The 25,087-nt window shown below is 37.0% G+C and overlaps 2 protein-coding genes across 5 annotated transcripts; both read right to left on the reverse strand.

Annotated features, from left to right (window-relative positions):
- Positions 1-366: 366 nt before the first annotated feature.
- On the reverse strand, positions 367-3,122 carry LOC113734583 (putative late blight resistance protein homolog R1B-8). The gene is made up of 2 exons (XM_027261183.2): positions 481-3,122; positions 367-370 (listed from the first exon to the last, which is right to left on the reverse strand). The coding sequence occupies exons 1-2, from the start codon at positions 3,120-3,122 to the stop codon at positions 367-369; spliced, it is 2,646 nt and encodes an 881-aa protein (XP_027116984.1).
- Positions 3,123-6,917: 3,795 nt separating this feature from the next.
- On the reverse strand, positions 6,918-11,895 carry LOC113734582 (putative late blight resistance protein homolog R1A-3). Of its 4 annotated transcripts, none has more exons than XR_003459332.2 (3): positions 8,014-11,895; positions 7,624-7,765; positions 6,918-7,317 (listed from the first exon to the last, which is right to left on the reverse strand). XR_003459332.2 is itself a non-coding variant. In XM_027261181.2 (3 exons), exons 1-2 carry the CDS (start codon positions 11,541-11,543, stop codon positions 8,043-8,045), a joined length of 3,354 nt encoding a protein of 1,117 aa, XP_027116982.1. In that variant the 5' UTR covers positions 11,544-11,895; the 3' UTR covers positions 7,430-7,765; positions 8,014-8,042. The 4 variants fall into 4 exon arrangements, 3 of the variants coding, with proteins under 3 accessions (XP_027116980.1, XP_027116982.1, XP_027116978.1); XM_027261181.2 differs by lacking the exon at positions 6,918-7,317 and having other exon boundaries at positions 7,430-7,765; positions 8,014-11,162; positions 11,310-11,895; XM_027261179.2 differs by lacking the exon at positions 7,624-7,765.
- Positions 11,896-25,087: the final 13,192 nt, after the last annotated feature.

The raw sequence follows: 25,087 nt of genomic DNA on the forward strand, positions 1-25,087 counted from the left end.
TGGCTAGGTCAAAGGGGTGCCTTGGATTCTATCCTTGCCTTCCCCTTTGTCAAACGTGACCCCCGAACCTTTTTCTTTGGCTTACGTGGACTAGGAGTCGTTTTAAAAAGGGTTTTACTACTTTGTCTTTAAAAAACACTTTTTGGGTGACTTGGTACACCCCAAATCTATACCAAGTGGCGACTCCGTTTTCATATTTAAAAAACCCTTTTTAAAATTTCAATTGGCCAAATCGTCGCTTTCCAAAGTCCCATGGCCTTTTTACTTTTCATTTTGCACACGTTCACACCACACTTCACACACACATCACTCACACAATTCACACATTCAAAAGTGGGGCGCGACAACTTCTTCATGTTCCAGATGCTATCTGGCAATGAAACCGTCGCATCAGAATTTAGACAAAAGGTTTCCAAATGTGAGAGCTTGGCTACAGATGGTGGAATGAATTTCATGTGCCGAGCTGTAAGGGCTAAGTACCTCAAACAAAGAAGTGATTCGACTTCAGTTGGAAGCTCCGTCAGCCTTAGGTTAATGCCCTCTAAATTCAAAACGTTAAGATGTTTGTAGATGCAAAAAAGGAAGGAGATATTAAGCAAGTCAAACTCATATCCTGGAGTAGCAAAGAATAGCAGAGTACCTAAATATGGACAAAATAGCTTTGACTCTATAAAATCTCGTCCACGGGAGCAAATGGACAACCGAGGTAGGTTGGCAGGCTCATTAAAGGTAGAAAGCTCAACATATGCTCGCAGGACCTGAAGAAATTTCTTTTCTTTCGCCTCACCGTTACAGAACTCAAATATCAAATCGTGAATGTAACAAGTTTTGACTCCACCAATGGATCTGTTTTCACTTACCATAACTAAGTTTCGGCCAATTAGGTCCATTAGATATTCTTCTGCAATATCCTCTGATCTCTTTCCTTCAATTATTTCCACAAACCCTTCTGCAATCCAGAGACACATCAACTTCTTGGCACCAATTTTTTCATCCTCTCGAAATGCAGCAAAATACAGCAAGCATGCCTTCAAGTGATATGGTAAATGCTCATAACTAAGCTCCATCGACTTTTTGCATTGTTTTGCATCAGACACCGTGGTTGAAGTTAAACCTTCAGCAAATTCTTCCCAAACACAAATATCATGCTCTATAGTTGCTAGGACTCCAGCTACAACAACGAGTGCAAGTGGCAATCCCCTGCACTTTTCGGCAATCTCCATTCCCAACCCATGCAATGCTTGAGGACAATCTTCTTTTCCAAATACCTTCTTCTGCAGTAATTCAAAACTTTCTTTCTCACTGAGCGGGCGAAGATAGTGAGGTTTCCCCCCATATTCAACCTGTGAAGCCACATTAGAAGATCGACTTGTGAAGATGATTCTACTTCCTTTTTTGTCATCCGGGAATGAAATTCTCAGCTCATTCCATACCTTAATGTCCCAGACATCATCAAAAACAACAAGATACCGATTCGTCTTTAGCCTTTGATAGAGCTTGTGAAGCAATTCATGTTCATTCAAGTTTTTAAGCTCTTCATCCATCTTAGACTGTTTTCCATTAGAGCACAAAATTTGTATTAACAAGCTTTTCATGTTAAATTCTTGAGAAACAGTGCACCAAAGACGAATCTGGAAGTTATAGGTAATTGAACTATCATTGTAAACTTTTTTGGCTAAAGTTGTTTTACCAAGCCCAGCCATTCCCACAATGGGAACAATTTCCACCTGTTCTGGTCCCCATATAAGTCGTTCAATTACTTTTGCTGCCTCATCATCGAGACCAACCATGACTTCATGGGCTATTGGCATTTTGCCTTTTGATAGCATGCGGCTGGAAGTCTTGCTAACTTCTGGTGCTCTTAAGCCATGAAAGGAACGAATACTTTCAATAATGGTTGAGCCACTGATCTGATGCTTAAAATGCTTGATATGGACATTGGTATTAGCCAGCATGTCATAACAGTCAAGGGCCTCTGTGGATTCTGAGAAGCTGACTTCTCCCTCCTTCACTCTGTTTAGAGAAGGCGAGCAAATTATAATGCCTGCCTCACTAAGAAGAGAACCAATTTTTTTGTTTTGCTCATCCATCTTCTCCTGCTGCTCCCTTAAAATGCTTCTCAAGAACCTCAGTCCTGCATAGAGTATTTGCATTTCATCTTTCATAGAATCCACAAAGCTAGAGCTGCAGCATAACAGCTCCCAGAGACAACTTATCAAAGAATCATTGAAGCTGTTCAATATCTGCTTATCCATCATTCTATCATGCAAGGATTTTGAGGATCTTGTAGCTCTAAGAACTTCCTTATAAATCTCGTAGACATGAAAATCGACAGCTCTGATCTTCTGTTGTTGATCATATATCATGGAGTAGAACTGAGGATTGTGCATTTCCTCAGCATCATACCAATAAGAACACATGTAAGAGAGGCGTGCTGCGTTCAAAGCCACCACTTCGAAGTGCGCCAATAGCAAGGCAGGAATATCTGCAGTTCCTCTCATATTGGCAAAGGGAATGAAGCTTTTCAAGAATGTTAGCTTTGCTTCAAGGGCTTGGACTTGAGCATCCAAAGCAGCAGAAATAGATGATTCACTAATTTTCCAATCCATATAGCCATTTGTCAAATCTGCTAGATTTTGTAGGATGAGGCCTATGAATTCCAACAGTTCATCATCTGTCATACAAGAATTTGATTGCAATGACCTGCTGCTTGCCAAAGCAAAGTAAATTTGGATGATTTCTTGCTTCAGTGATTTGATCTGTTTCACAAGTTTCCTGAACATGCTATAATAACTACCAATAGTGTAGTTCTCAATTTCTTGTTTATCCGTTTCTGATCTAAGGGAAAGAGAGTGAATATCCTCCTCATATTTGTGAAAGGTATCTTCGATGCAAGATAAGAAAGATGGAAGACTCACCTTCTTCACAACATTGTCAGATTCCAAGTACAAATCATTGCTTTGGCTCCGCTTTCTTGCACACATAAGAAATGTTTTGAGAAATTTCATGTGTTTGATTGCAACACGAATATCGACAGGAACATACCGGTCTGGGAAGCTGTTCTGGAGCGACTCTAGAACAAGTAAGACACGATCGATGCTGCAAGTGGAGGCCATCTCCATCTCTTATGGAGGGATTTTCGTCACTCTCAAATTCTAAGAGAGAAACAAATCTCACTAACTGCAGAGCTAGCAAAGTATTTCTTTCCTGAAAAAAACACTTCTTTGCTTTTCTTATTTGTTTCTGGTGAGAAGGTGAAGAAGACTATTGAGATAATCAACTATTCAACTAGGTGGAATTGGCATCAAGGTGGACCCCAGGCAGTGATAATCAATTATTTAACTAGGTGGAAACTGTGGAATTGGAGCTGGGCACGTATTTATCTTGAACTAATTACAAATGGAGGAAATTGATAAAGATTAGTTGACTCTGTCATCAACATTTTATTAGGAAAATTTGATATTAGGGATCACATAAAAGCCAATGTTTGATTAGGGTGATTAGGGTGATTTAAGACACTTTGATGATTTTATTGTCTAAAGTAGGGGTGCAAATGAGCCGAACTCGAGTCGAGCTTTGGCTAATCGAGCCGAACTCGAGTTAATTTTGTGAAACTCGAACTCGAGCTTGAACTCGAGCTCGACGAGCTCAAAATATCAAGCTCGAGCTCGAGCTCAAGTCAAATTCGAGTCGAGCTCGAGCTTAAAAAATAAAAAAAATAATTATTATTATTTTATTTTTAAAAAATAAAAAATAATTTTTTAAAAAAAAAGTAAATAAAATAATAATTTTTTAACAAATAATAAAATATTAGGGATATATATAATTTTACTATTAAAATAAAAAATAAAAATTATATATATAATTGAGCTCGCGCGCCGCTTGCGAGCCAACGAGCTTAATGTTTTTGAACTCGAGCTCGAGATCGACTTAATTAGCTCGAACTCGATATTGACGAGCTCGAGTCGAGCTCGTATTCGATCGCGAGCGGCTCGATTCGCGAAACACCCCTAGTCCAAAGTATGTAGGATCATAATTAAAGTTGGGATTAAAGTGGTGGCCTCAGTGCTTGTGGACCATTGGCAAATAGTGGGTCCGGTTTTATAGAATTATTGGGAATTATTGTGTTCCATTCTTTTCACGAAGCAATCAGTTTAATATTTTTTTTTTCTTCAAGCATCCACAGTTTAATATGTTAAACTTTATAATTAGGAAGAACAGAAAATAAAGAAACATCAAAATATAAATGATCCAAGAGACATCAAAATATAAATTATCAAATATAATGAACCTTCGAGCTAGCACTCTAATTTTCTTCAATTATTTTCTTTGTTGAGCAAACCACTAAATTCGATCACTTTCTCTTTTAATTCTCTCGTATTAATAATCATGACCATTGATCTTGGAGATTAATAACCATCACCAACAAACTAAAAAGTATGAGAAAAAAAATTGAGGGCTTCTTCAACCCTTGAAATTGTGGAAGCAAAGAATTTGGAATTTCTGCGTTTCCTAGTGTCAATTATATCATAAAATATATGCATTACAATAATAAATGTAAACTCTAAGATAATAAATATAAACAGTAAAACAATAACTTGCAAAATTAATGTTACCAATATACAACGGTCAAAGAAAATGATTGGATTAAAGAATTGACGGACAGAAAACTCTCTAGTAGTTAAGCATGCCCACACCAGATGATCGCACTTAAGGCAAGAAAATTCATGTCGGCGGTCAAAAGACTCCATAGCAGTTAGGCGTGCCCACGCCAGATGGTCACGCTTAAGGATCAAAATTTCGGGTGGATAGTCACGATTAAATATTGTTAATTTAATCCAGTGGCGGATCTACACTAGGGGCACTGGGGGCACGGGCCCCTACTGCCCCCTTAAATTTCTATGATAGTTATAAAAATTTGATGTAATTTCAATTGTGCCCTCTAAAGTTTTGTGTATCTATTGGTTTATAAGCCCCCACTGTCCCCCTTAAATTTCTATAATACCTATAAAAATTTGATGTAATTTCAAGTGTGCTCTTTGGAGTTTTGTGTATCTATTGATTTATATACTTTTAAAATTGTTTTTGATTTTACCTGTTGTTACACTTGCAACTACCGTAGAAAGGGTTTTTTTAATGATGAGTATAGTGAAGAATCGGTTTATAAAATAAAATGGAAGACACTTGGATGAATAATTGTTTAGTTACTTATATTGAAAAAAATATATTTCGTGAAATTCATAATGAAAAGGTTGTGAATCGTTATCAAAATATGAAAACTCGTCATGAGCAATTGTAAATGGTTGAGTTTGCTTTTGAAATACAATTATTATTACATTAATAATTTTGAATTTGTCTTTTGATGTTTTTCACAAAATATATGTATTATTTATACTTGTTGGTAAATATTTTTTTCCTTAAAAAACTAAAAAAAGAGTAGGAAAAAAATTTTAGAGTTATGTTTGCCTCCACTGAAAATTTTTTCTAGCTCCGCCACTAATTTAATCTTAGTTAATTTTCATATGTATATTTTGTGATTAAATTGATTAGTTAGTTTAATATCCAAAATCTCCCTTTTATTCATTGCTTCGAAAAGAAATAAATTAGTTCACCTGTAGAGATGATCCTAATTACCGCAGAATACAAGATCTTATTTTTTAGACTAGATATTTTATTTTGATTGGCTCACAACCTGTCAATGCTTTCCCTTGGTAACCTTATTAACATATTTATCCATCATTCTCATAAGAAAAAGCTAGTCTAAACAAGGAATCAACTGTACGATTACCATCTTCCAAGGCCATAGCCAAGGGGTTAATATCCTCTCTATTGGATTCCTCTCCATTGTTCTCTACACTTATTTATATTTAAATTTTTATAACTCTATAAGTTCATCTGATTGTGTTATTATTTCTCTTTTTTTATATCTAGATCAATATATTAAAAAAATGATATTCTTTTGCTTATATTTTGGTATTCAATTTATACTAAACATTTGAATGGTGAAAAATGAGTCAAAATTATAAAAAAAAATAATGATTAATTAACAGGCAAAACTTAATCAATTTTATGCAAAATTTTATGTATAACTAATACAATTCATGAAATACATTATGAATAGTGTTGATTTTCAAAAATAAATTTTAAATTGATTTTATTAGGATGTAATGGAGAAAACCTTTTTCCAATGCAATGGAGAGAAATTTAGTCTCATAGCCAAGTATGCAATCGAGCTAGCTATAGATGTAACAGGTTATATTGAACAAGTATTGTTGAGAAAAATTGCATGGTATCAAAAATATTTGCTTTACTTTCGAAAGTTATAGTGTGAATTTGACTCAAGGTGATCCTTGTAGAACAAAGCTACAGTAAATTCATAGCACATGAAGAGTAGTCCACAAAATGTCCTGTCAGTTTCCTAATTCACCTCAATTTGGTAAGTGACAATGAAACTTTTACATTTCAATTTGGTTTCTTAAGCATAATACTGAGTAGCATAGTTACTTGGGATTACCACGACAAGCAAGCAGATCATATTGCACTGACGTAGACGTTATGTTTTCTGCTGCAAGATTTAGAGGAAATAAAATCTGCTATTAAACTGAAAGACTATTTATATATTTTTTAGAAAAAATTATTTTGGATTCTGAACTTCTAGTTTATTGACTTTGATAAGTACATTATTAAAAATTTTCCACCACTAAAAGTATCAACTCAGTTAAACCGTTATCATATAGCACAATCATTGCACGGTTGGAATATCACCATGTATTAGTATAACTTGAGAAACAGAGACTTTTAAAATTATTCAAATCTCATTTTTTTTTTCTTTTGATTCTATATTAATTAGCCCAAAATTCATTGTATTAATTGTCTAGGTTCACTCGACATAGCTTATAAATAGACGCATCAAACTATTGTACAATTGTGAAATGTATACACGTTTTCTCTTTAATTTGTATATTTTATCCCCTGGCTCCATATATCATCTAAAACATATGGTGTGGAATTCAAAAATAGAAGATTAAATATTGAAACAATCATATCACCTTTAAAGCTCTTTGGAGAATCAATTATTTTACTGATGCCCTTTCCAAGCAATTTGCTCAAGCAGCATAAAACCAAGTTGTAGACATCCTTTGCAAAAATACTCCAACTTGATTCTGAAAATTTAGCAAATCTCAAAGTCGGATATCCTAAATCCAAACCTAAGATTGAGCATACATCTTCAACCAATTCTTCGATGGAGTACTATTCTATCCTGATCAAGCCACGTAATGCCTTTTGCGACCCCCAATTGCAATTTTTACCTTAAACCTGTTTTGAGCAGAAAAGAGATGATCATAAAGGTTTCCTTTTGACATGAATTTGGAGATCAAAAATCTGCAGTTAATTTTCAAATTGGGCTGTCATATTCTTCCAAGAATCATGAGCACAAACATAAATTGTTAATCAATTCTGTCAAAATGATGGAGTTTGAACAAAGATAATTAAAAAAAAAAAAAGAAGATAACAAAGTTCCTTGACAGCAAATTGACAAGAAAAGAAATAGCACACAACCATCACTAAATTCAGCAAAACGAAATTATACAAAATATGCCAACAGCAAAATATCTGAATAACCTTTATGCTGCCGTGCATATTGATAAAATGGTGCACGGTGTACAAATCTCATTGATTGTTTCCACCATAGCTTGACAAGGAAAGAGTCATCGAATCCTTTTAACTTTTACAATCTCAAGAGGAAAAATTACCGTAGCACTCCCTGATGATATCATCAAGAAAAAATAGAGCAATAATTAGTTGTTTGTTCATCAATTTCATGAACAAAAGAAAAAAAAAAGAGCATTTAATTAGTTGTTTGTTCATCAATTTCAATGTGCTCGTGCATGCAATACAGGCAACTGAAGTACAAAAAAGCTAGCAAAAGGTATATATAAATTAAACTCATTTAAAAGAAAAAACATGATTATTTCTATAAGCCAATTAACAGTAATGACAAAAAAAAAATACCAGATATCGCACCAGCTGATGCCCTCCCTTCAATCTATGATGATGATCTTCAGCTTCTCATTTCCATAATTTTTATGTGCTTCTTCAATTTCCCGTGTCAAAGATTTGACACCATCTCCGCAATATAGCACTTCAATTGTTTCAAGAGTTGATATACGCCCTAAACAAGAAGGCATCATTTCCAAATTAGAAATTTCGTTGAGTATTAATTGCTGAAGGCACGGCAAGTAATCAACACTGTCAGGGTCTGTCTCTATCCACTCAACAATCACTACAGATTGCAAAGTCAAGACCTTGAGTTTTGGGAATCCTCCTTCCATCAGTTCCCATCTTTGGCCGTCCATTGACCACCTTCTTAATTTGAGGACTTCAAGATTGGGTAGTTGTTCAATCAATGACATTTTTCTACAGGGAAGACCCAGACCGCCAAGACTCAACTTCTTCAAATTCATGGGAAAAGAAAGCTCAACATGTTCCCGCGAACCTGAGAACTTGTAGCCCCCCAAGGTGAGTGATTCTAGACATTCTAGTCGACTCATGTTGCAGCATACTCTGTTTGGTCGGCCACAATTGAAAATTTTAAGTCGGCGAACGTTGGGAATCCTTCTCAATAAGTTCTCTCCCTCTTGATCAAGATAAAGATGCAGTCTAGAGAGTGTATCTAAATTGGGTAAAGTGGAGAGGTTTTCAACAACGTTGTCGTTGGAAGAGAAAGGAACAACGATACCCTGCCTTAAATGTACATGCCTCAACTTCTTCATGTCCCAGATGCTATCTGGCAATGATACCGTCCGGTGAGAATTTAGACGGAAGGTTTCCAAATGTGAGAGCTTGGCTATAGATGGTGAAATGAATCCCATGGACTGAGCTGTACGAAGGGCTAAGTACCTCAAACGAAGAAGTGATTCGACTTCAGTTGTAAGCTCCTTCAACATTAGGTTAATGTCCTCTAAATTCAAAACTTTAAGATGTTGGTAGATGCAAAAAAAGGAGATATTAAGCAACCCAAACTTAAATCCTGGAGTAGCATTGAAGAATAGCAGAGTATCTAAATCTGGACAAAATAGTTTTGACTTCACAAAATCTTCTTCACTGCAGCAAATGGACAACCGAGGTAGGTTGGGAGGCTCATTAAAGGTAGAAAGCTCATCATATCCTCGCAAGACCTGAAGAAATTTCTTTTCTTTCGCCTCAGTCTTACAGAACTCTAATATCAAATCATGAATGTAACAAGTTTTGACTCCACCAATGGATCTGTTTTTACTTACCATAACTAAGTTTCGATGAATTAGGTCCATCAGATATTCTTCTGCAATATCCTCTGATCTCTCTCCTTCAATTTTTTCCACAAACTCTTCTGCAATCCAGAGACACATCAACTTCTTGGCAGCAATTTTTTCATCCTCCCGAAATGCAGCAAAATACAGCAAGCATGCCTTCAAGTGATATGGTAAATGCTCATAACTGAGCTCCAACGACTTTTTGCATTGTTCTGCATCAGAAAGCGTGGTTGAAGTTAAACTTTCAGCAAATTCTTCCCAAACACAAATATCATGCTCTATAGTTGCTAGGACTCCAGCTACAACAACAAGTGCAAGTGGCAATCCCTTGCACTTTTCGGCTATCTCCATTCCCAATCCATGCAATGCTTGAGGACAATCTTCTTTTCCAAAAACCTTCTTCTGCAGTAATTCAAAACTTTCTTTCTCATTGAGTGGGTGAAGATAGTGAGGTTCTCCACCATATTGAACCTGTGAAGCTACATTAGAAGATCGACTTGTAAAGAGGATTCTACTCCTGTTTTTGTCATCTGGGAATGAATATCTCATCTCATTCCATTCCCTAAAGCCCCAGACATCATCAAAAACAACAAGATACCTCTTCATCTTCAGCCTTTGATAGAGCTTATGAAGCAATTCATGTTCATTCAAGTTTTTAAGCTCTTCATCCATCCTAGACTGTTTTCCATCAGAGCACAAAATTTGTATTAGCAAGCTTTTCATGTTAAATTCTTGAGAAACAGTGCACCAAAGACGTATGTGGAAGTTACAGATTACTGAACTATCATTGTAAACTTTTTTGGCTAAAGTTGTCTTACCAACCCCAGCCATTCCCACAATGGGAACAATTTCCACCTGTTTTGGTCCCCATATAAGTCGTTCAATTACTTTTGCTGCCTCATCATCAAGACCAACTATGACTTCCTGGGCTATTGGCATTTTACCTTTTGATAGCATGTGGCTGGAAGTCTTGCTAACTTCTGGTCCTCTTAAGCTATGAAAGGAAGGAAGACTTTCAATAATGCTTGAGCCACTGATCTGATCCTTAAATTGATTGATATGGATGTTGGTATTAGCCAGCATATCATAACAGTCAAGGGCCTCTGTGGATTCTGAGAAGCTAACTTCTCCTTCCTTCACTCTGTTTAGAGAAGGCGAGGAAATTATAATGCTTGCCTCACTAAGAAGAGCACCAATTTTTTCGTTTTGCTCATCCATCTTCTCCTGCTGCTCCCTTAAAATGCTTCTCAAAAACCTCAGTCCTGCATAGAGTATTCGCATTTCATCTTTCATAGAATCCACAAAGCTAGAGCTACAGCATAACAGCTCCCAGAGACAACTTATGAGAGAATCATTGAAGTTGTTCAATATCTGCTTATCCATCATTCTATTATGCAATGATATTGAGGATCTTGTAGCTCTAAGAACTTCCATATAAATCTCATAGACTTGAAAATCAATAGGTGTGATTTTCTGTTGTTGCTCATATATCATGGAGCAGAACTCAGGATTGCAGAACTCATCATCCCAACAAGAACACATGTAAGAGAGGCGTGCTGCGTTCAAAGCCACCACTTCAAAGTGAGCCAACAGCAAGGCAGGAATATCTACAGTTCCTCGCAATTTGGCAAATGGAATTGAGCTTTTCAAGAATGTTAGCTTTGCTTCAAGGGCTTGGACTTGAGCACTAACTTGGGGATCCATTTCAACAATACACAAATCGATAGTTGTTAAATCCACTAGATTTTGTAGAATGAGGTCTATAAATTCCATTAGTTCATCAACTGGCATGCAAGAATTTGATTCCAATGATCTGCTGCTTTCCAAAGTAAAGTAAACTTGAATGATTTCTTGCTTAAATGATTTGATCTGTTTCAAAAATTTAAAAAACACTTCATCGCCAACATCTTTCATGCCAATTGCATCAGATTCCAACATAAGGCGAAGAGAGTGAATGTCCTCCTCATATTGGTGAACGGTATCTTCAATGCAAGATAAAAAGGATGGAAGACTTACCTTATTCCCAACAATCTCAGTTTCCAAGTGCAAATCATTGCTGTAGCTCCACTTTCTTGCACACATAACAAATGTTTTGAGAAATGTTATATCCAGGTACGCAGCTTCAATTTTGAGAAATGTTACACCCACGTACGCATTTCCAATTTTGCGGTACATGACGTTGAGGTTGTCCACAAGCAACTTTAGATCAAGGAAGACACGATCGACGCTGCAAGTGGAGGCCACGTCCATCTGTTGTGCAGGGATTTTTCCTTAGTTTCACTCTCAAATTTTAAGGGAGAAACAGATCTCGCCAACTGCAGAGCAAGCAGCAAGTATTTCTTTCCTTGAATTTTTTTTCCTTGTGGGAAGGTGAAGAAGAGAAATGAGATAATAAATTATTCAACAGACAAACGGAGCAAGGTCAAGAAAGAACAGATCAATCAAAGTTAACGAGAGAGCGGTCAAATAATCTGGAAATGATCTTGGTTTGAATAAAGTAAAGAAATTTTATTGACTACTACTGCAAAGTTTTTAAAATTGAAACTAAATCAGTAGAGGAAGAAACATATGCAAGTGCTGGGCTCGGTGCATGCGAACCCTTCACAAGTAGTGGTGGGTCGGGTTTCATATGATTCTTGGAAATTATTATTGTATTCCATTCCCACACAATGGGGTCCACGGACCGGAATTATTGCTGCACGTCCCTGTTTTTGCAATAATTCCACAGTTTAATAAGTTAAAATTCATACTCCCTCCGTCCCAATTATTTATTCCGATGCAAGTTGGGCAACCAGTGTATGTGACAAAGTGTCTACTTCTAGATGGATTTTTATGTTGGGTGGAGGAGCTGTTTCTTGGGCATCAAAGAAACAAACTGTCATAACTCATTCCACCATGGAGGCTGAATTTGTAGCCTTAGCAGCTACATGCAAAGAGGCCGAATGGCTAAGAAACTTATTGTTAGACATCGAGTTGTGGCCAAAACCAATCACCTGAGATCCTCGGTGGCATGTTTTCTATGCCAATCCAATGCCACTTATAGTATTGCGCCAAGTGTATTGTTATTATTTACACTTTAATTTTCTAATAATTCAACTTGGTTTGGTTTAACACAAGTGTAAATAATAACATGATACTTGGCGTAATACTATAGGTGGCATTGAATTGGCATAGAAAACATGTCACCGAGGATCCCAAGTGTTATTTAATGCCCTATTTGAAATTTGAGTTTTTTAAAATTTTATCTAAAATTTTATTGTAGTGCATTGTAGAAGTTTTTGAAAAAATTTTTTAAAATGAAAAACTTTTTTTTCCTTTTCTTTTTTTTTCTTTCTTTTTCTCTTTCTTTCTTTCTTTCCTTTTTCTTTTCTTTCCTCTCTTCTCCTGCTTCTTCCTTCCCCCTCCCCCTTCCCTCCCCCGTCACCTCTGCCTCCAACATTGAAGAAGCAGCAGACAAGGTCCAAAATTTTTTTTTCTAAGAAGGCCGTGCGGATTTTGTACCCTGCAAATTTTGAACACCTCACTGTCATAAGGTGTGCCTGAAGACGTCATCATCTACCCTCTTTTTACGTCATCTTCCTCTGCCTTGGTTCTAGTTGTCTTCCTTTTTCTCCTTTACTGCAAAGTGTATGCTGTAACAATGAAGCTTTACTGCAAAACGGAATAGTTGGGAAGGATCAGCTTTCTGCATCTCGTTATACAAAGCCTATTGGCAGGGACCATCACTTTCTGAATTTTGTCCATTAAAGAGGCACCTTTATTCCTTTTGCCTTGACTGCAAAATAATCAGGTCGTCATCTCCTTTTCATTTCCCCCAAATGCTTTTCGTTTTTTTTTTTTTATGTTTTTTAACATGTCCCTCTTTTGTTCTTTGCGCCTATATTTTTGCTTCATGATCTAAAGCACCGATGGAAATTTCCCATGGAAAGAAGACAAGAAGTTTCCCACGGAAATACCAGTCTCCATCTCACAATACCCGCACCAAATCAGCTTTGAAAAGCTTAAAGCCATTTTATTTCTTTTTTCCAGAGAGGGGGAGGGGAAGGAGTGGGGGAGAGGGGAGGGAAGAAGAGGGGGAGGGAGAGAAAAAAAAAAGAAAAAAGAAAGAGAGGGGTTGCAGATCCGTCAAAGGGGGAGGGGGAGGATAGGAGAGGGGGAGAGGGAGAGGAAAAAAAAAAGAATGTCGGAGCCAGAATAGGTGACCGGCGCCGGAAGCAGTGGCGGAGGTGGTGGCCGACGATGAAGATGAAGGTGTGGTGGATCCGGATGGGGGAGAAAAAAAAAAAGAAAAGATGTAGTTTTTTGTGTATTAGATATTTTGAAGTGTGTAGATTAAAAAATTTGATAAATTTTTTTGGGGTTCCTGTAACAAAAGTTATTAAAAAACTAGTAACAAACAAACTTGCCAAAAAACTTGGGTTCCAAACAGGGCCATTATGTTTGGGAATCCAACCTTTTAAAAATAGATTTGATTATGATGTTTGTACTTCTTTTTTCAATTTTGCCCGTACAAATTCAAATTTTAAATTTGAATAATAATATGCATATGGTTAGAAAGAAAGATTATATTGGAAAGAGAGACTAAAAGTTGTTTTGACTTTTTGAACATGACAAATGTTTTGAGACATCTCAAAATGAAAAGGATGACAATTTCAATGAAATGAGGAGAGTAACTAAGAAGTCGTATTTTTATAGCAGACACGGAGTAAGAGTTGAGTCTTTTAATTCATCCATGTTTAAAATATGACAATTTTTTTCTATTATGGTTAAGCTAGTATCTTATTTCGTGTGGGTATTAGGAAGAACAAAAAGAATAAAGAAACATCAAAATATAAATGATCCAAGAGACTTTTATTATTGGGAGTATAGAGATATAAACACAAATACAGCTTTAGCTGATTTCTTTTCATTTTTTATTTTAGCATGAACCTTCAAGCTAGCTATCTAATTTTCTTCAATTGTTTTCTTTGTCGAGCAAACCACTAAATTTGATCACTTTCTCTTCTAATTCTCTGGCATCAATAATCATGACTATTGATCTGGGAGATTAATAATCATGACCAACAAAGTAAAGAATCTAAGAAAATAAATGAAGGCTTCTTCAACCCTTGAGATTGTGGAAGCCGAGAATTTGGGATTTGTTCAATTACTAGTGTCAATTATACCATAAAATATCTGTATTATCATAATAAATATAAATACTAAGATAATAAATATAAACAATAAAACAATAATGTGCAAAATTAATATTACCTGAGTGCATTAATGTTACCAATATACAATGGTCAAAGAAAATGATTGGATTAAAAAGGGGAAATTTCTACTAGTTAACAGTAGTACTTCTTTTCAAGAGTCAAGACATAAATGCATGCTAATTATTTGTACAAAATTATATGTTTATTTCATAAACACATTTTTATTTCATATATATCACATCAAAATAGTGATACAATACTTTTTTAAAAAATTATGCCAAATAATCTCATATTCAAACACAAGAATATGCCCATTTGAGTGTTACTTGGGCCATTTGAAATTAATTTAAGTCTTCTCAGTGGTTTTCTTGTAAGACTTAATTGTGACCCACATAATTAATTTTAAAATGATTGATATCCTGATTAATTGATTGATTTTTTGTTAACAATTAATTAGTATATCCTATTTGATAATGATTGATTGACATCTTTTGTTAATTGATTGATATCTTATTCAATCAGTTAATCAATCAAATTAATCAATTAGTCATAGATATTATTCTCAGCTATGATTTATGGTAATATTTCCTTGATAGAAGGAAACCCTGGGGATTTTTGTATTTGCTAGTAAGGGTCCTTAATCTAACTTATAAATAGTTTGTGGTATTCTATCAATTATACATTTTTGGATTAGGCATGGGGTAGAATATCCTTACTCTAAATTCTCCTTTTACTTTTCTTCTTTTACATATTTTATTTTGTTAGAATAGACAAGAAGGAGTCAAGACACAAGGAGAGAGGCGTCAAAGGCACAAGGTGTGAGGATTCGAAAATTCTGTTATTTTTTTTAAATCCCTAATTTTGGCTAAAATAATTATTTATTTGGATTATTGCCACGAATAATATTTTCTAGCCTTATTAGACCAAAGTACATGATTTTATAGTTTCGTCATATTTCTAAAATGTCTCATTTCGAAAAAAAAAATAAAATAAAAATATAGATAAATAAACAAATATTTTCATAAAAGCTTAATTAGTGAAAAAATGAAAACGTATCTCAAAACTTTAGCCAATTGGGAGTACAATAAGCTCAAAATTTGAGACCTAAACAATGGTCCTAAAATAGACAATTTTAGGTTTAATTACACAAGTGATAGCTAGTGGTACAATCGTTATAGGAATTTCTCAAAGGTTTCAATTTTTATTGCGCCTAAATTAGAAATACGTGGTTTCACGTGCGCGCTTAATTGGGGGACTTTGGACCATTATTTTGGGACAATTAAGAATGAAAAATATTTATATAAATGTAAGTGTCTTAGAGGTTTAGTGCACTAGTGCAACAAACGTAAGAGAAATCGAACACAAAACGCGCGCGTAAGGTACTAGTTATAATTGATTTGACGTATTAAAAGATTTGACGTCAAGCGTCTTTCGTACGCAAAGGCTTCAGAACCGCATTTCATTTCATTTCATTTCTTCTGCTGCAACGGACGGCTAGCAGCTGTAAGGGACAACCGAAACCTCACCATTTCTTTCTTCCAAAACTCATCCAAATCCTTACCAAAACTTCCATAGATTCTCACCAAACTTCACATTCATTTAGCTTTTCACTTGGACAACAACTTAGTTGCAAAAGGAATGAGCTATCCACGGTTTCTTCAACCTTCAAAGGGCCGAAAAATCTGTCCAAACCAGCCATCAAAGTAGGTAGTAATCAAGCACCTTAAACTTGTCTTATGGAATTTGATCTATGCATTTGAGTTGGAATCTTCACTTTAGTAGCTTGTATTGTTGGAAATGTGGGCTCTATGAACTCCCACTTTGGGTTGATGGCTGTGATGATATTTGATGATGGTTTTATTGCTGAATTAGAGCTTAAGGAAGTAGATTAAAGGTGTATTGTGGCCAGAAACGTTGTTGAACTCTTGAAGCAAAAAGTTCCCATTTTACCCCTGTTCTGTTCGGTCACTTTAATGCAGAAATTTGAGAATTTAATGGCTTGATTGTGTTGTTTATATGTTGTAGTAGTTGTGTAAAAATTTTCATTGAAAAATACTGAGTTTTGGTGGGTCAAACGAATTTACTTCAAAAACTAGTAATCTGGAAAACGGTTTCGCCGTAATCCAGACCAGTGTTTGTATTTCGTCCATAACTCCGTACTCCGACGTTGAAATCAAGTGCCGTTAGCGGCATTTGAAACTAGACGTTTCCATGTTTCCAACGGTGTATAATGCACATTCTGGTTTTAGGTGTGTGAGCCACACCATTCATCTGAAGTCGGCTGTCCTGTTTCTCCGTTCTGCCGAAATGATTTGATGATACTGCAACTTGAGGCTTGATTTTGAACCAGTTGCATGCTGAAACTTAAAACGATTTCTTCTGTGAAATTGTAGCCCTATGAATGTATTTTCTAACACTATCAACCATTTTCAATTCCGAGTTAAATTGAGGGAGTTATGATCAATGCACGGCAATTGCCTCGTTTTTGAAAACTTTAGCTTTGGACAGATTGCCTTAAGGATTTTTCAAACTTTGGTTGATTGATTAACCACCTTTCCGAGGGTATTTGATGAGCAACCCTAGGGGAAGACCCTCCTAGAACCTCCCAACCTTGTAATTATCAGAGTTGGATCTTTTCTCCCAACAGAAATTGAACTCGATTGTTCTCATGAACTCAAGACCTCTGACACACAAAGGTAATCAGCAACCTTAAGCAAATAAGGATGGATGAAGCGACACCACGATTAGGGAACAAGCTAATCGATAAAGTCATATTTGAATCCTAAGCAATGAACTCAAGAATTCAAGAGTAAGTTCGATTAAGAACTTGAAGGAAAATTCCTCACGATTTCTGGTTGTAAAATATTCTGTCTTTTACTCATACAAGAGGTGCCTTTTTATAGAATAAAACTAGGGCAAAATCCGGCCCACATAAACTTGGAAGAAATTCGGTGCGCATAAAGAGCTTAAAGAGCCAGCTCTTTAAGGCTTTCCGATAAGGCCCAATAAGTAATAAAATACTCAACGCCTAACAACTACTAAACTAGACAGTCTTAAAACAACTACTAACTAATCTACCAAGTAGGAGATCATTCTTGCACTTCAAATGTACAAGTGAGCAAGGTAACTTCATGGTCCATCAATTCTTCAAACTTAGCCTGCTCCTTGCTTGTATGGTGAATAATCAAGGCTCTTAAAGCTTCCTTCACCTTCTTGGATCTTGATCTTGTCATCGGACCGTCAATGTTGTCCTTGACCCAAGGTTGAAGTGGTTGCGCACCCGTATCTGCATCATTCCCTCCCTCCTCGAAAGGATTCGTCCTCGAATCGTCAAAGTCTGTATCAAAGTCAAAAGGAGATAGGTCAGATACATTAAAAGATGCGCTTATGCCATACTCACTTGGAAGTTCCAATTTGTATGCATTGTCGTTGATCCTCTCTAGTATTCGAAAAGGTCCGTCGTCTCTTGGATGTAACTTGGTCCGTCGAGATGCTGGAAACCTTTCCTTCCTCATATGCACCCAAACCCAATCACCGGGTTCGAATACAACATGTTTTCTACCCTTATTTGCATGTTGTGCATATTGCGCATTTTTCTTCTCAATTTGAGCTCGCACTCTCTTATGCAAGGTCCGAACAGTTTCTGCCTTTTTGACACCATCTGCGCTTAAACACTCATTAACAGGAATAGGTGATAAATCTAGAGGGGTTAGCGGCTGAAACCCATAAACAATTTCAAAAGGTGAATGATTGGTAGTAGAATGAGTGGTTCGGTTATATGCAAACTCGGCAATAGGCAAACATTCTTCCCACTTCTTCAAGTTCTTTTGAACAATGGCTCGAAGTAGAGCACCAAGGGTTCGATTGGTTACCTCAGTCTGACCATCCGTTTGGGGATGACTAGAAGTAGAAAACAGCAACTTAGTTCCCAACTTTCCCCAAAGTGATTTCCAGAAATAGCTTAAGAATTTCACATCCCTATCACTTACAATAGTACGCGGTACTCCATGCAATCTAACCACATCCTTGAAGAATAAATCAACAACATGGCGCGCATCATTTGTTTTCCTACAATGGATAAAATGAGCCATTTTAGAAAATCTATCCACTACAACAAAGATACTATCCATACCTGTAGAAGATCTTGGTAAACCAAGCACAAAATCCATGGAGGTGTCTGTCCAAGGAGCATGAGGTACGGGTAGAGGAGTATACAATCCATGAGGGTTACTCCTTGACTTTGCCTGCTTACACTTTAAACACTTATCACAAATGTTAGCAATGTCACGCCTCATTTTAGGCCAATAGAAATGCTCATGCAAAATGTCAAGAGTTTTATCAATACCGAAATGCCCCATCAACCCTACGCCATGGGTTTCTCTAACAAGTAATTCCCTAAGTGAACAGTTGGGAATACATAGGCGATTTTCTTTGAACAAGAAGCCTTCATGCCTATAAAACTTTTGAAATGCAGCATGTTCACAAGCTTGAAACACATTAGAAAAATCAGCATCATGTGCATACAAGTCTTTAATGTGCTCAAAACCAAGTAACTTAGTGCTCAGGTTAGTGATCAAAATATACCTTCTAGACAAAGCATCCGCAACGACATTATCTTTTCCCTTCTTATACTTAATGATATATGGAAAGGAATCAATAAATGCAATCCATTTTGCATGTCTTTTATGCAACTTACCCTGTCCCTTAAGGAATTTAATTGATTCATGATCAGTATGTATCACGAATTCCTTAGGCATAAGATAATGCTGCCACACTTCAAGAGCACGCACAACAGCATACAATTCTTTATCATAAGTAGGGTAATTAAGAGCTCCCCCACTTAATTTCTCACTGAAATATGCCAAGAGCCTATTATTTTGATGTAAAACAGCCCCGATGCCAATCCTACTAGCATCACATTCAACTTCAAACATCAAATCAAAATTAGGCAAAGCAAGAATAGGTGCTGAAGTCAACAATTTTTTAAGCTTATTAAATGACTGTTCTTACTCTTTTCCCCATTGAAACCCCACATTCTTTTTAATTATCTCATTCAAAGGTGCTGCAATAGTGCTAAAGTCTTTAACAAATCTTCTATAGAAGCTTGCAAGACCATGAAAAGACCTTACCTGAGACATATTGGTTGGAGTCGGCCACTCCATGATAGCCTTTACCTTGGCGGGATCAACACTTATGCCATTTGCACCAATAATATAACCAAGAAAGTTAACCTCAGGAGTGCAAAAGACACATTTTTCCAGATTAGCAAATAACCTATTTTCACGCAAGGCACTTAAAACAAGTCGCAAATGCTCAACATGCTCTTCTAAAGACTTGCTAAAGATCAATATATCATCAAAATAAACAACAACGAACTTTCCAAGAAAATGCCTTAAAACATGGTTCATTAATCTCATGAAAGTACTTGGGGCGTTTGTTAAGCCGAAAGGCATCACAAGCCACTCATAAAGACCATACTTCGTTTTAAAAGCAGTTTTCCATTCGTCACCTTCCTTTATCCTTATTTGATGATATCCAGATCTTAAGTCAATTTTAGTGAAAATGATTGCTCCATGCAATTCTTCTAACATATCGTCTAGCCTAGGAATGGGATGACGATACTTAACAGTAATTTTATTAATTGCACGACAATCTGTACACATTCTCCAAGTCCCTTCTTTCTTAGGTACTAAAATAACGGGAACTGCACAAGGACTAAGAGATTCACGAACCTGGTCCTTTTCAAGGAGGGAATCGACTTGCCTTTGGATTTCCTTTGTTTCCTCCGGATTTGCTCTATAGGCTGGTCGATTTGGTAGAATTGCTCCAGGAACAAAGTCGATTTGATGTTCAATACCTCGAATTGGAGGTAATCCTTTCGGTAGTTCCTCCGAAAACACATCCTTGAATTCCTGCAAAAGAGAGTAGATTGCACTAGGAAGAGAATCGGTTATGCCTAGTGTATAAAAAGAAGAATAATCAGCTTCCCTGTACAGAAGTACTACGAGAAGACTTTGTGCATTCAAAGCCATATCTACCTCACGCACACTTGTATAGAAATTCCTTTTTTTCACCTTCAAGCTCTCGGCCTCACTGAGTTTTTTTCCACTCGAATTTTCTTTTTCACTCAACTCGGTCTCGACTTTATTTTTTCCCTCATTCTCTCTCTCATTCGGCTTTTTCTTTGTTTCTTTCGGTTGCCTTTTCTCTCTCTCTTTTCTTAAATGCAATTGTTCTTCATACACTTGTGTAGGTGTCAATGGTGAAAGAGTGATTTTGAGGTTGTCCATAATGAACTTATATTTGTTGGTAAGTCCAATATGATCAGCCTGTCTATCATACTCCCAAGGACGTCCCAACAAGACATGACTAGCTTGCATAGGAATTACATCACATAAAACTTGGTTCTTGTACCGACCAATAGAAAAAGCGATTAAAGCTTGTTTGGTCACCTTGACTTCCCCCCATCATTTAACCAGGATAGTCTATAGGGTTTAGGGTGGTAAGTCCATGGAAGGTGTTTTTGCTCAACAAAGTCAGCAGCTACGCAATTAGTACAAGAGCCACTATCAATGATCATGAGACATACCTCATCTCCAATTTTGCATCTTGTATGAAAAATGTTGGTCCGTTGGAGATCATCTTCTTGAGCTTGTGCATTTAGCACTCTCATAGTCACCATAGTTCGAGCCACGGGGTCCTATTCTATTTCAACCAGGTCATCATCCTTCCCCTCTTCTTCAAGCGGTGGCATGTCCGCATATTCCTCCTCTCCTTCGCTTTGCCACATTCCCTCTTCATTCATATACATGATGCTTCGGTTAGGACACTGAGCCATGAGGTGGCCAATTCCCTTGCATTTGAAACATGCCTTTGGCTGGTTAGTAGATGTATTTGCTCCTGGAAGAGTCGGCCGCGGGGTTGGTTTAGAAGAAGTTGCACTCGGATGGGACGGTTGTTCCATCCGCTTGTTTTCCCTCTCTCTATTACCTTGCCTTGGCCAAGCACTGGATGTTGGCAATTGATTTCTTTTCCAAGGGGTGGAAGAGGATGTAGTGGTTCGGCCACTAGGTGTCTTTAGAGGTAAGACTTGCTTTTCCACCTTCTCTGCATAAGACACCATTTGTTGAAGTTCAAAGTGGTCTTGAAGCTCAACTTTCTTCCTAATCTCAGGATTTAATCCATTAAGGAATCTCGCCATGGTTGCTTCCAGATCCTCTTGGACATTGGCCCTTATCATCGCTACCTCCATTTGTTTGTGGTACTCATCAACCGAATTAGAACCTTGAGTGAGTCGTTGGAGTCGATTGTACATCATTTCAGCCCAAGTGTCAATTGGTGGTTCCCTATTTCTCCTTCTTATGGCACATACTTGCTCCCACCAAATGGATGCATAATCTTCAAATTCAATAGCCGCAAGTTTCACCTTTTTCTCTTCAGAATAGTTGTGGACTTCAAACACTTGCTCAACTCGCCTAACCCAATCCAAGTAAGTTTCAGGATCATTTTTCCCATGAAAGGTAGGCATCTTAGTCTTGATGGAACCAAGATTGTCATCGATTCTCCTAGGTCGGTCTCGACCTTCCCTCGCTTCCCTGTGGCTTTTCCTTGATCGGAATGAGGTGTTAGAATGATACCCCTCATCATCTGCATCATGCTCAACACTCTGAGCACTTGAAACTCTATTGGGAATATCTCCAGTACCTCGCATCTCAATGGCAGCCAACCTGTCGGATAGTTGTGTCGTCACAAATTCTTGTCTCTCCACTTGTTTTTGAAGCGCTTGGAGCACCAGTTTGAGTGACACGTCGGTTTCAGACGGCTCAGGCATGTTCCCCTCTTGAGAGATATTATCAAACCTGCAAAACAAGTGTATCCTAGTCTACCTTGCAAAGCACTCGTGTATCACTCAAGGAAACACACTCACTCTCAATTTTCCTTTTCGAAGTTTTTAAAACAACTCAACTCTCAAAAATTCCAGAATTAATTACCCTATAAGTAATAAGACACAAAGCAGAATTTTTACGAATCCTAGAAAACAAAAAACTCTACCTGAAGCTGGAACCTCTTTTTTTTTTTTTTGTCTTTAAACCCTAACAACCCGAACAAAAGTATAACAGACTCAAAACAAAAGTTGGACAGAAAACACAAAAAGACAATACCCAAACAGTTTTTTTTTCTCGGATGAACAGTAACGTGAACAGTACGCTACAGTAACGATGAACAGTATTTCGGAACAGTACCGATGAACAGTAATCGCTACAGTTTTTTTTTTTTTGACAAAAGACACAAACTAATAAGATATGAATAACTTCAATTGAAAGAGAATTAACCTGATGCTCTGATTACCAACTGATGAGCAACCCTAGGGGAAGACCCTCCTAGAACCTCCCAACCTTGTAATTATTAGAGTTGGATCTTTTCTCCCAACAGAAATTGAACTCGATTGTTCTCATGAACTCAAGACCTCTGACACACAAAGGTAATTAGCAACCTTAAGCAAATAAGGATGGATGAAGCGACACCACGATTAGGGAACAAGCTAATCGATAAAGTCAGATTTGAATCCTAAGCAATGAACTCAAGAATTCAAGAGTAAATTCGATTAAGAACTTGAAGAAAAATTCCTCACGATTTCTGGTTGTAAAATATTCTGTCTTTTACTCATACAAGAGGTGTCTTTTTATAGGCTAAAACTAGGGCAAAATCCGGCCCACATAAACCTGGAAGAAATTCGGTCCGCATAAAGAGTTTAAAGAGCCAGCTCTTTAAGGCTTTCCGATAAGGCCCAATAAGTAATAAAATGTGGGCTCTATGAACTCCCACTTTGGGTTGATGGCTGTGATGATGTTTGATGATGGTTTTATTGCTGAATTAGAGCTTAAGGAAGTAGATTAAAGGTGTATTGTGGCCAGAAACGTTGTTGAACTCTTGAAGCAAAAAGTTCCCATTTTACCCCTGTTCTGTTCGGTCACTTTAATGCAGAAATTTGAGAATTTAATGGCTTGATTGTGTTGTTTATATGTTGTAGTAGTTGTGTAAAAATTTTCATTGAAAAATACTGAGTTTTGGTGGGTCAAACGAATTTATTTCAAAAACTAGTAATCTGGAAAACGGTTTCGCCGTAATCCAGACCAGTGTTTGTATTTCGTCCATAACTCCGTACTCCGACGTTGAAATCAAGTGCCGTTAGCGGCATTTGAAACTAGACGTTTCCATGTTTCCAACGGTGTATAATGCACATTCTGGTTTTAGGTGTGTGAGCCACACCATTCATCTGAAGTCGGCTGTCCTGTTTCTCCGTTCTGCCGAAATGATTTGATGATACTGCAACTTGAGGCTTGATTTTGAACCAGTTGCATGCTGAAACTTAAAACGATTTCTTCTGTGAAATTGTAGCCCTATGAATGTATTTTCTAACACTATCAACCATTTTCAATTCCGAGTTAAATTGAGGGAGTTATGATCAATGCACGGCAATTGCCTCGTTTTTGAAAACTTTAGCTTTGGACAGATTGCCTTAAGGATTTTCCAAACTTTGGTTGATTGATTAACCACCTTTCCGAGGGTATTTGATGAGCAACCCTAGGGGAAGACCCTCCTAGAACCTCCCAACCTTGTAATTATCAGAGTTGGATCTTTTCTCCCAACAGAAATTGAACTCGATTGTTCTCATGAACTCAAGACCTCTGACACACAAAGGTAATCAGCAACCTTAAGCAAATAAGGATGGATGAAGCGACACCACGATTAGGGAACAAGCTAATCGATAAAGTCAGATTTGAATCCTAAGCAATGAACTCAAGAATTCAAGAGTAAGTTCGATTAAGAATTTGAAGGAAAATTCCTCACGATTTCTGGTTGTAAAATATTCTGTCTTTTACTCATACAAGATGTGCCTTTTTATAGGCTAAAACTAGGGCAAAATCCGGCCCACATAAACCTGGAAGAAATTCGGTGCGCATAAAGAGCTTAAAGAGCCAGCTCTTTAAGGCTTTCCGATAAGGCCCAATAAGTAATAAAATACTCAACGCCTAACAACTACTAAACTAGACAGTCTTAAAACAACTACTAACTAATCTACCAAGTAGGAGATCATTCTTGCACTTCAAATGTACAAGTGAGCAAGGTAACTTCATGGTCCATCAATTCTTCAAACTTAGCCTGCTCCTTGCTTGTATGGTGAATAATCAAGGCTCTTAAAGCTTCCTTCACCTTCTTGGATCTTGATCTTGTCATCGGACCGTCAATGTTGTCCTTGACCCAAGGTTGAAGTGGTTGCGCACCCGTATCTGCATCAGTATTTTTCCATGAGATTTGAAAGAGAGTTACCCTTCATATAGGAGTAGTATACTGCAAAATTTGGTGTCAATCCAAGTCCGTTTCGACACTTAACAAAAGGTCCAAAGTCGGAACCAAATCTGGAAATTTTGTAACAGTCTTGAATTTTTCCCAACTTTGAGGTACCATATCTTGGTGCTCGAAACTCCGATTCTCGATCCGTTTGTTCTGTCCTAAACCTTACTTGCACCTCTAATTGAGCTATAAGTTTCAAGGGCTGGTTTGCAACGAGTGAATTCTGCCGAATTTTCAAAATTA

This window comes from Coffea arabica, chromosome 3c (assembly GCF_036785885.1).
Source record: "Coffea arabica cultivar ET-39 chromosome 3c, Coffea Arabica ET-39 HiFi, whole genome shotgun sequence".
NCBI lineage: Eukaryota > Viridiplantae > Streptophyta > Magnoliopsida > Gentianales > Rubiaceae > Coffea > Coffea arabica.

Excerpts from the sequence above, each read along its gene's own strand:
- LOC113734582 (XM_027261179.2), bottom strand. The coding sequence starts at position 11,543 with ATGGACGTGGCCTCCACTTGCAGCGTCGATCGTGTCTTCCTTGATCTA.
- LOC113734583 (XM_027261183.2), bottom strand. The coding sequence starts at position 3,122 with ATGGAGATGGCCTCCACTTGCAGCATCGATCGTGTCTTACTTGTTCTA.